Genomic DNA, 12,159 nt, shown 5'->3' on the forward strand with positions numbered 1-12,159 from the left:
ACATACATATATACACATATATTACATATACATTGTTGTTTCTAAAAATATATATGGTATATCAAGTAGCAACATTAAATTTGAAGGCTAATTTACCATAAATTATTGGTTTTTTTTTTGTTTTGTTATTTCCTTCCAATGTTTGATCGTAAAATACTAAGTGTAGAATTTAGATTATTTCAAATATATTCAGACTTCTACTTACTTGACATAATTAATACTTTGGACCCCAAATGTTTAATTCCTGGCAAATTTAAATTAAACCCATCTAAATCCTCAATGGTTTCAAGTATTTTTAAGGGTTCTTATGATCGATAGAGTATTAACAGACTGGTGAGGTCTTTGATTAGCAGATTGAGATGGTCTGTAGTTACCATACAATATAAATCTGTAAAATGTGTAAAAGCACGATATGTACTGAAAATGTGTATTTTCAGTTAGTAAAATAAATAATTCAATATAATAATACGATTTCGTGCCAATAAATTGTTAATTAGGCTACTTAAACATGTATTAGGAGGGAAGTTTAAAAAGTCAGAAAAATAATGAACAATACTTAATTCTTTTGAAAGAAACTCTATTTATTTTCAGATTTTTTTCCCCACATAGAGTTGTTATAAATTCAGATCTTCGTCTTGTGCAAAATTATACATCGCTTGTACATTTCTATGAATAAAGATTCTACGTAGCCTAATTATATAAATATATGAGTAACTAATAAAAAATAGGCATTACTTTTTAATCCAACAATGTTCCAATCAGTAATAGTTTCTTATTGGTGCGTAGTATCCAAATATTTTGAGTAGGAGAGAGAAAACGTGTTGGATTCACCACCTTCTTCAATTTTTGGATAAAACTCTATAGGAATGTGAACTGTACAGGAATTGTAACTCATCCGTAGAGTATCTTGCTATGTTTAAAATTAATGTAATTATGATGCATACTGAAATGTAATTGGTTTATACTTTTCCAGCCGTGGATAATTATTCCTGGACATTTCCAAAACGCAGTTTACTTTAAATCTTGGTAGTACAAATAGTCCTTCCCTTTCTTGGTACATACTTTTCTTTATGGAAACCTATTCTTGGACTGTTTTAGGTTCAAGCTAGTAGTAATTGATCCATGTTTCATTTACAGAAGATAAAAGTTCCCTGTAGTTCCTTGAATTGACTCACTCTATCCTTGGAATACATTGAAAGATGTTTGCTAGGATTCTAATCGTTGAAAATCCTTCGAGTTCGTGATTGAAAAGAATGCTAAACTCTTGAGTTTAATACTTATGTACTATGGTTGAAACTTGGTGTCTTTATCTTTTCACGGCAGAACCATCTTCACACATATCAAAACTGCACAATTGTTTTTGTAGTTAAATAGCACTTATGTTGAAGTTTGCCAAATAATGTAAAACCGACCATGTATTATATATCTGGTTGTTCTGCTCCAATGTGGTAGATTGCATTATGATGTTGCTTTTTACTTTCTCTCTTTGTAAATTGTTTGTTAAAAACTTTGACAACAGTTCATCAAGTTCGTTCATTGTTACGCCGTAATACTCACAAAAGCAGTTATACTTGCAGAAGTTATACTCCACAATATTATTTGGCAAGACGTCTGCATGTACGGGCGGTGTACTGACATCTTGGCGGAGTGTGCCTGTTATCAAAACTCGGTCTAAACAGTCATTTCTCAATAGTAATCTGCTGTTTACTTCTTTAATGAAAGCTAAGACTTTATCCCAATCAGAGTGATCTTTTAAACTAGAGCTATCCTTGAAAGCATCATAATCATCAACCAAAACAATAACTCTTCTATTAAAATGTTTGAACAAGAGCCTCGATAAAAACATAAAGCCATTTTTCAACTCATCCTCATTCAGAGAGAAAATTCCAGGGCATCCGCTATATCTCATAAATAAGTTTTTTTCATCTTGATTGGACCACAATTTTCCACTATGAATCAGGTATTCATGCTGTTCGAAACAGTTCAACAATATTTCTTTAAACGATTCTACAGCACTCGTGAAGCTGTTAATTTCACTGAACACGCCGTAGTCTATAAAAATTACAGGAAACATTCCAAAATGTTTGTGGAAAAGTAATTTCTCAGATGAAAATATTTTTAGATTTCTTTCACTGAACAACTCGTAATTAGCTGATTCCTTAGGATTTCTTGGCTGCCCGTTTTTATCAACAGCGATTTCAAAAAACGATTTCAACATATTCAAGTTTGTCGATTTCCCAGAACGTTTAGGAGCCACTATTAATATATTATTATTCATTTTCAAAAATTCTTTGATCAATAAAGTTCTGTCTATAAAAGCAGTTGTTTTTAATATTGTCGCAAAATCCCATGAACCGAAACGAAATATAGGCTTATTTACTTCCTGCAAATACAAAAGTTATAGTTAAACGCTTATTATAGTTATTGCTAAATAATTTGATAACCTAATACTCGTATATTGTAGTTGATACAAGTTTTTGTATAAAGTTTTTAGGAGGTTTGATTATCACCGATTGGTTGCGACTTCTACGTTTAATAGATTTGTAAAATTTCAGAATAATATATTTAATTAAAATATATATATATATATATATATATATATATATATATAAATTACATAACCATTTATTATTAATTTTAAACAAACACTCCAATAATATAGGTTTTTATTTCTGTGCATCATCAGACCCACATATGATATGCTCATTGAGTACGAAAGGCCTCACAGAAATAAAAACCTAAATTATTGGCGTGTTTGTTTTAAATTAATAACCAATTTCCAATAAGAAGAGAGCTTCATGAATGTGCATAACCATTGTTTAAAAAATTATGTATTTAGGTTTTGTGTATTGTTTTTTGTTTTTAGTTTTTATGTTATAAACATTAAATAAGCCAGCTAATCCTATATCTTATCAATGGTGAACAATCCTTCATTAAAAGGTCTAATCATTGACTGCAAAATAACCCCACACTACTCTGTATCATTTCACTTTATTATATTTACCTTTTGGGTACTAGGATAATATAACCATTTTACTTCTTTTAAGGTAGTATTATTCAAACAAAGAGAGTAGAAATCAGATTAAAGGTACTTTTTGTCTGGGGTGAATGGTGCGATTATAGCTTGGCGATTATCGCTGGCGATTATCAACTGCGACTTTTGTCAAGCGACTGAACTGACAAGCGAATTCATGAAACTATTCATTCGGAGAAAATCTTCATTCAGTGGATCATATTTTAGTGGTGAGTACGGATACCATTTAAAATTAGTTCATGACAAAAACAATTTTTGAAATACTTGCCATGTGAATAAATGGACGATGAACACATATTGGATGTGTTCTCCATACCTCGCGTGTAAAACAATTTGTTGTATCACACTTGACCTGATGAAGTGATGAAGGTTTCTTCCAAATGCTAATTGAAGACCATTCGCGAACTGCCAGTTGACAATAAGAAGTTTGTGGATAAAAAAATAGAAATAAGTTAGTTTGATATTTTCAGGATATATCCCAACCTCTTCAATTCGGACATAGTCTAAATGTTGACTAACGACTCTAAAGTCTGGTCCACAAAGCAATACTGGGCATGGCTATGTGAAGCAGCTCCAGGCAGAACGTACCTTAAGAGCCAGGGTGCACTAGCGGCAATCTTGGTTGTTAACCCTTTTTAGTTTACAAAAACTCTTTTTATCTTTTTCGTTATTTTAAAATGTTGTTTAGGAAACAAATTTCAAATTTGTGTGTACTTCACCATTTAAATATTCAAAAAGCATACACTAAAAAAATATTAAGCGTATTTACGAAAAGGTTATTTTACACAAATCTTTTACAGAATTTAGTGTTTTGTTTGACTGTAAACATTGACACAAAAACATCGGAATACGGGAAAGACCACGAATTCGTGGATGAGTATTTAAGAACGGTGCAGAGCAGAGGGAATTACAAAGCAGAATTTACAACGAAAGTGAACAGGTTGCTGAACATTACGACTATTTTAGGCTCCCTCTGATTAATGAAAATTGTGGAACATAATATGGTGTTATTTTTTTTCGGCGAGTTTCTAGCATTTAATGGAATTATTTTAAGGAGAATGATTCATAGCCAAACATAAATGCACCATGTATTCTAGATTGAATATGTTCAAAGAGCTACCTAAAGGACTTTAGTGATGAGAGTATCTCAAAATGATGGTTATCCAAAATACTAAAGAAAAAATTTAGGATCGATATATAAGGGAGTGCATGTACAACAATTAAAAACAAAAATTCAAACTATAGTTAGGTTAATCAGAAATATGAATTTGTCGTCTGGTTAAATGGAGTAAGATAACTTAAGACATATTTGTTTGAAAACATCATTACACTTGTAAATATTTTCTGGCAAAAACAAAGGCCAAGCAGTATGTCTTTTAAGAACAAAATTAATAGCAACAAACAATCCATGCATTTTCCTTAATCATAACCCAATTTTCAATACGACTAACCTTTGCAATGACGGTAAATAAAGGTCAAATCCAAACCTTTGAAAACATGTACGAGATCTATTTGGGAAATCCAGTATTTACTCAAGGAGAATTATGTAGCAGCAGATTTTTGATAGAGCAAGAGCGCAACAGGACATAAAGAGACAAATATAAAACCGAAGTACACAAAGAACAATGACGACAAAAGTTACATAAAACAAGAAGTTTTATTGTGATTTTAACATACTATATATAATTATTTAATTAAAATGATTAACATGTGTTTTTGATTAAGTTTATTGTGTAACAATAAAAAGCCGCTTCTAGTGATTTTTCCTTGATAAAATATTCATGGTTTATTTTTGTTATTTATGTCAGTATTCATACAAATGAAGAATGACATATCACCATGTTTGATGGGCGATTCATAATCATCGTTGACTCTATCAGAGAAGATTGGTATGTGATATCCATTAGGGAGCGTCAATCAGACATCGGATTTCTTAAGAACTTAAAGCCTGCTTTATCATTCAGCCAAAACAGTCAAACCCGATCATATGAATGATTAATTCGGAGCTCATGTTGAATTGTAGTAAATGGTAATTTAGTTTCCTTGATTAATAGGGCACTGAAAATCTTTTCTAAGAAATAGGTGACCAAGGATGGAAACAAGACATCCCAGGAGACTTTCACTTTTTAGTCACCACTGACACGTTATATTTGGCCATTGCTTGAGATAGCCGTTTGGTACCTTAAGTGAATGTGTGTATAAGGATAATTCCAAGCGATTAATTGATTATTGATTAATAAAGTACACCGAATTTTGTGTTACACGCAACGAAAGTTGTCATAATAATAAGATACAGATCTATCTACATTATTATGATCTCTGATCATGATGTGCCAAAAAACTCTGCGGAATTAATTAATAGTCTGGTTTAATAATAATTCAAAAGTTAGGTAGGTATGAACCTACGTTGTACTTTACTCTAGCAACAAGCTTGCTCTATTGTCTATACAAACAAGTCAGTGTTCAATTTTCTAAATAGCAATTTATACAACATTTGCTCAAATTGTTTTTTTTTTTTCCCACATTAAGGTAAACTTATTTTCTCTTATAATTCAGTAGCTCTAATGAATTACCCTTCCAGGATCACCTCAAAAATTGTGTGAGACTGTGATCAAACAAATAAGGCGATGATCCTACGCGACATTCAGCTGCATGAATATTTAGACTCTGAGATCTAAGAGACAATACCGGGAATTAATCTAGTCAAAATGGAAACTCCAGGCATAGCTTTTTTGAGCTTAACTGTGATAACTGAATCTTTTACCAGGAATATCTTGAGTATCTTGAGGAATCATGCAGAATACAAACCTAAGCAAAATTATTAACATCTTAGAAATGCAGTCTACAAGAAACTATATGGAGAACCAAATGACAAAAGAAAACGAGCGACCAACAACTTTACCAAGTTCAGTAGTTATTAGTAAATGTAAGTTCTTTCTTTTGTCACATCGAAGGCTTTACATAAATAGTCTGCTGTCATTTGCACCGTAAGGGAAGGTTAATTGCAAATGGAGTAAAATAACTGAAACTATGCAACGTTCAAAATAATAAAACACATATTTTAACTTACAATGAGGTTCATAAGGACAATACAAATATGGCTATATGGCTATTACCTTCTCAGCCACGTTCATGAGTACAAGGGCCGTAACCAATAACAATTTTAATGTTTCTTTAATAACTTTCATTTTTAAACAACAAACGTCCCTTGCATAACAAACACAATAGACATAAAAAACATAAACAGAGACGGTAACGACCGAACATACAAGTTGTGTTGTCACTCACTGAGAGAATTATTTATTGATTATGTTATCAAGATTGTGATAACAATCGAACACATTGAAACACAATACGATTGAGCGAAGTTTTATAAAAAGTGTCATTGAACAGTTAAAAACTTGCGCAGTAAATAAAGAAGCTATTCCACAACTGAAGATTCCATTCTTTGTTTCAAGTTTATTTTTGACGATGGAAGAATTGTGAAGGAAAGATGATTTTTCCGGATATTGGCCATCGTTCGGTGAAACAAAAAAATCAGTAACACTACGTTTCGAGATCTGCAATCTGATCTCTTCTTCAGGTAATTACTGTTTTTTCGTGTGTCATATGTGTAGATAAAGACATTTTGATAAAAAATTTGCTAACCAAAGTTATGTGTTAGGTTAGTTATTTACCTGAAGAAGAGATCAGATTGCAGATCTCGAAACGTAGTGTTACTGATTTTTTTTGTTTCACTGAATGATGGCATATGTCCGGAAAAATCCTGAAGATTCCAATTGGGAGAATTGTTGAATCAGCTCAACATGTTTGTTACATGAATACTTTATCAGTTTCTCAAAAAGATATACAAATATAGAGACATGTTATTGGTTATCTTTGATTTGAAATTTGGTTTTGATGGTGGAAAGATTATGAAGGAAATAGGCTTTTTCTGGACGTTTGTCATCGTTAAGTGTTAAAAAAAAATCAGTCAGACTACGTTTCGAGATCTGCAATCTTATCTCTTTTTCAAGTGAATAACTAACCTAACACATAGCTTTGGTCAGCAAATTTTTTATCAAAATGTCCCTATCTACACAAATAACACTAATAAAAAATACTTACGCTTACTTAGTGAGGATGCTTCAAAATGTTTTTTTCAAATTTAGTTCTTAGTCTTGCGGCTTATGCAGTAGCTATCATCTAAGATTTCCAGTTTACATAGTGTCGAAACACTGTTTACACAATTTTATCCTTGTTATATGTCCTCTAAATATTTCTGGTGGTTATTTAGAGTAAGCAATTATGCCATTTTTTGTCTCAACATCGGTATAATCTGTAAGGATAATATTATTAGTAGCTAACTTGAATAGTCTTTAACTTTGCTCTTGTCTTTTATTTAACAATATTCTAGATCAAAATGCCCAAACATCGCACTTAATAAGATTTGATATTGTCACGTTTGCCTGTGGGATTATTAAATAGTTATAAGTAGAATTTAAAACTTATATTTTTCATTAACATTATATACTAGTATCTTATATACTGATAAGTAAATAAATAAGATTAGTTATGAGTTGTTAATATTTATTTCTTGTGTGAGACATTTTTTACAAAAAGTAAGTCTATTTGCAATTAAAGACGATGTTTATAATATTTGACAGATATCACAGGCAATTGTAATTAGACCCCCAAGAATCCTGTTACACGACAGGTACTATATCGGTGAATTTTCTCATCCTTCGCCATAGCTGGAGACATTATTCCCAAACTGTTCGGAAATTGAAAATACTTTCTAAAATTATGTTCAAACGATCACAAAGACTGGGCTACTCATTAGGCTACATTTCAGTCGTTAAAATATCATTCATATGGTTTTGGAGGCAATTAATGGAATTGGTAGAAAAGCTTCATATTTTGCAACAACAGGATAAAACTTCATAGCTTCCTTCTTAATCCACTGCAATATAAATTTAATCGCACAACAATTGTTTGATAAATACGACCGTAAACATTTAAATTTAATAAACTAATAGAAGCGAAAAATAATTATTAAGTAAATTTTATGATACATTTAATGTAGGTTAATTTGAATACAAGAACTGTATTGAGTTAGTTTTATTTTTTTCCTTGAAATTGTTCCACAGATCTTCTACATCAAATATACGTATTCTAGAATTAGTCTTCTAATGTTGGATTGGGTACATGGTGACATATATTAAATCGACATCATAACATTGGATGATTGTAAGCCAAACCTACCACTAGAGTGAGTAGAACGTTTCAGTTCTGTACGTCTGTTCACCCGATATGTCGAAATACAGGCTTGAAATTTTGCACGAAATTTTATTTCTATTTAGACAAGTAAGAGTTCGATCACGGTATATGTCACTCAATGGGATTTGGCTGAGTGTTAATTAAAATTTTTATATTGGTCGTATATAAATAAATTTGCAACAAACTGAGTCAATCGTCTGGAATTTAAACACGTGATAAAGTAACACAATTAGCTTGTCATGTTGCAAAGAACCACAACGAAGCCTTTTACGCTACACCTCTGCAAATTCCGTTTGGCCAAAATAACAATTAAAGAAAATATTAATAGGAATGTACTCACCTTCGGCACGGGGGCTGACTCCCAGAAGCGCTATAAACAATCGGATTATCCCCATGAGCCAAGGTTGTAATTAGCGAATATCTATGAAGGACTAAGTACAGGCTGCTATCTATCAGCTGGGACAATGGAAGGAAGGCGGCCATGATGCAAATATCTCGCACAGTTGACACTTCGCGGGCCGCTGCTATGTTATTTATTTGCAGGAAACCGATACACATGTCTCTTTCGGCGGGGTGGACAACTTTATTAGAGGGGACTCTAATGAAGTCTTTGTTTTATTCCATACAACTGACGCAACCACATTGGGCTGTCATAGAGACTGATTGTCGAGTGATTGTGTAATTATTGTCTGCCTCAAAGTGCCTTTGGAAAGTCGAATAGAAACTACACTGACAACATGTAATCATTTCTTCTATACATCAGCAAGATGTAAAATTATATATTTGTGACATATACTTCTGAATACATTAATGCAATGTATGCAATATTTAATAAATAATATATTGATTTTGATCTTTAATTCCGCCTGTTTCTGTATGATAAAAGATTTTCAGTCTGTATGGGGAAGCAATTTATTTCACACCGAAATGTAGAAAATAAGTAGGTGATGTTTCATGAACAAATATATTATATCATGTGACCAAAACTGTCACCCTCACCATAACCGTTAACGGTTGAGAATTTTCAAATATCTTTTGCAGAATACCTTAAGAATTGTAGGTTGATTTCAAAGTTAGCCCGCAAAGGGGCGGGGTTAAATTAAACTTCGATTGGACCCTATTCTCAATGGGATCTGCTTAGACACCTGTAAGTTTCACCATTGTTTCTCTTTCATAAAAATCTTCAAAATGAGCTATTGGTTAGTATCTATAATGGGGGGGGGGGGTGAACCCAAACTTCGATTGGATCCTATTTTGAATGAAATCAGCTTAGTTACCTCTAAATTCCTATTTTTTCCATCTCCAATCTCCATTTTTCCAAATCTTGATAAAATTTTCCTAATTTTTATCAAGATCTTCATAATAAGGTATTACTTGATAGGTTTATAACTCCCAAAAAAGATAAGCATGTGACAGATTTTTAATGGTATCGGTAATCTAATCTTTGGAAGATTTTTACAAAAAACCCCATAAAATAAAAACAACCCTCAAGTTAAAAAAATTATTCGAAATTTCTGTTATTTGATAAATATAAATATTTAAAAGAAAGAAATATGTTTAATTAAATTTTTTTAGATAGAAGGACTTAATTTCCAAAAGCGATTTAAGTGATTTAACACTGTATTGAAAATATTCTTAGTCGTTTAAAAACCTAAAACTAAAAATCACATATTTTTTCCGACCAAGCTTTATTAGATCAAGAGGTAACGCTCATAAATATTTAATAGATGATACAATTTGTACAATCATTTTCTCTTAAGCTATAACACTATAACCAAGTTCATTGAGAAACATAAATATATGCTTTATATTATTGTATTCTTCCGAGGAAATATTTTTATCTTAATGCATGACTATTGCAGATACTATAAAAATGTACTATGTTACCCTTATATTAGCCATATATTTCATTATCCCATGACAATGTTATTATTGAATAAATGTCTAAAATTAGTTTTAGTGTTCAATAGTATTAAACTGTGATATTTTATTGTTAAGAGCAACAAGAAATCATTGAATAAGATTCTAATTAATTGGAAAGAAGCACATTAACGTAATGTATTTTGCTTGTTGATACGTAAATGGTTATTACCTCTTTTTATTTTTCCGTAATCTTAATACACTTCTAAAGGAGTTGAACGAGATTAATTACCTTTTCCATATATTTCATATAAGAATTACAAGTGCTGTTTGAGATTGCTCTTAACTAACGAACATATAACGCCCAGTTCCAAGGACGTAGCCAGCGAGGGGATCCAAGGGGTCCGGCCCCCCTCCCCTATTTTCAAGTTTTTTAATTTATTTTTTTTAGTAAACAATTATTATTATTTGAATAATAATTCAGTATTACTGACATGTACTACTGAAATGTCGTTCTCAACAAAGAAACGGGCCAAGAACTTTTTAAGGAACAAAATGGGGCCTAACTCGGTTCACTACGGGAAAATTTGGACCTTTCCCCGAAATGTTTTCCTGGCTACGTTCCTGCCCAGTTCAGAAACAGTTAAGCTGTAATAAAAAAAACACAATGGCCATACAAAATATCAATAATCAAGTAAACTAATAACACTGACATAAGCAGTTTCAGGGTAAAATATTCCCCCCTGAGTAATTAATAAAGACCACTCCATTGAAACCTCGTTGGGTCTAATTAAAGACGTACATTAAAATAAAATTTAATCAAGTGGGTAAAATTCATTGAAAAATAACTATTTTCAGACACATTTGACTTAGAATTACATTTAATGAACAAATGATAAAATAAACTACTTATCGTTTGTTATTCTTGTTATTCCATATAAACTATCATCATTGCTACCATCAGCTGCACTATTGGGCACAGAATATGAAATGACTGGGTGAACCAAATGAACATTGTAAAATAAATTTTATTGAAAATGTAAATATAAAATTAGTTAATCATCCCTAATTGGTTTTTTGTTGGCCTTCATCAAGATGGCGAACGGCTCGGAAGGATTCGTTCCCAAGAAATACTTCCCTTGCAACCTGCAATCAAATATAATTGGGATGTATTCACTTACAAGAAATATGAAAGGTTTATAATGCTTATATATGATAAAAACTAATTTCAAATGTGCTTCAGGTAGAGGACAGTTTGTCTAAAACTGTCATATTGTTCTTGTTGTTGTATTGTGTTGAGAATGAGATAATGAATAACACAATATGAACCAACCATTTGCTTACGCCGCGCTGTATACGAAATCTTCATCAGTTCTATTAAGCTGAAATATAAATATCTCTTCTGTCTCAGTCGGGAAAAAGGTAAATTCCACATGAGGCTGTCATCTCGAAATTTTAATTTGAAGTTGAATATTTAGTTTAGATGCTTAATTTGCAAAACACTGATGGAACACTAACTCTCGATATTGCCACATTAATATATTCGTAACACTTTCAAACCTTTAAAAACTTCGTAATCTTCAAATCTTACAAGACAAAAATTGTTATAAAATATAAATTTCCTTGTAAAAACGTGTACTTGATTTAGGAAACAGGATTTTCCGGACATTTGACATTGTTCAGTGAAACGAAAAATCAGTACAACTACGTTTCGAGATCTGCAATCTGATCTCTTCTTCAGGTAAATAACAAACCTAACACATAATTACAAACTAGGTTTTAATAAACAAATCATATCAAAGCGTTGTGATACGTCTAAGTCGGGAATCACAACCACCATGTTGTGTGCCAACTTCACTAACTCTAAAACATGCACTTAACAAAAAATCAGTAGTTATTGGCCTATGGTCAGTCGTAGGTGGTTGGTAGACGAATGCAGACGTATTGTGACCTGTATTCTGTAGTTCAGTTTTAATGATTAGTGTTGTATAAAGTTGTAGTAAATA

The 12,159-nt window shown here is 31.7% G+C and overlaps 2 protein-coding genes across 2 annotated transcripts in view; both read right to left on the reverse strand.

Annotated features, from left to right (window-relative positions):
* Positions 1-12,159, reverse strand: part of LOC124358160 — an 85,923-nt gene that overhangs the window by 54,728 nt on the left and 19,036 nt on the right. The window lies entirely within an intron of this gene.
* LOC124356844 lies at positions 561-6,331 on the reverse strand. The gene is made up of 2 exons (XM_046808091.1): positions 6,151-6,331; positions 561-2,383 (listed from the first exon to the last, which is right to left on the reverse strand). Exons 1-2 carry the CDS (start codon positions 6,220-6,222, stop codon positions 1,367-1,369), a joined length of 1,089 nt encoding a protein of 362 aa, XP_046664047.1. The 5' UTR covers positions 6,223-6,331; the 3' UTR covers positions 561-1,366.

The sequence above is a fragment of the Homalodisca vitripennis genome, chromosome 3 (genome assembly GCF_021130785.1).
Source record: "Homalodisca vitripennis isolate AUS2020 chromosome 3, UT_GWSS_2.1, whole genome shotgun sequence".
NCBI lineage: Eukaryota > Metazoa > Arthropoda > Insecta > Hemiptera > Cicadellidae > Homalodisca > Homalodisca vitripennis.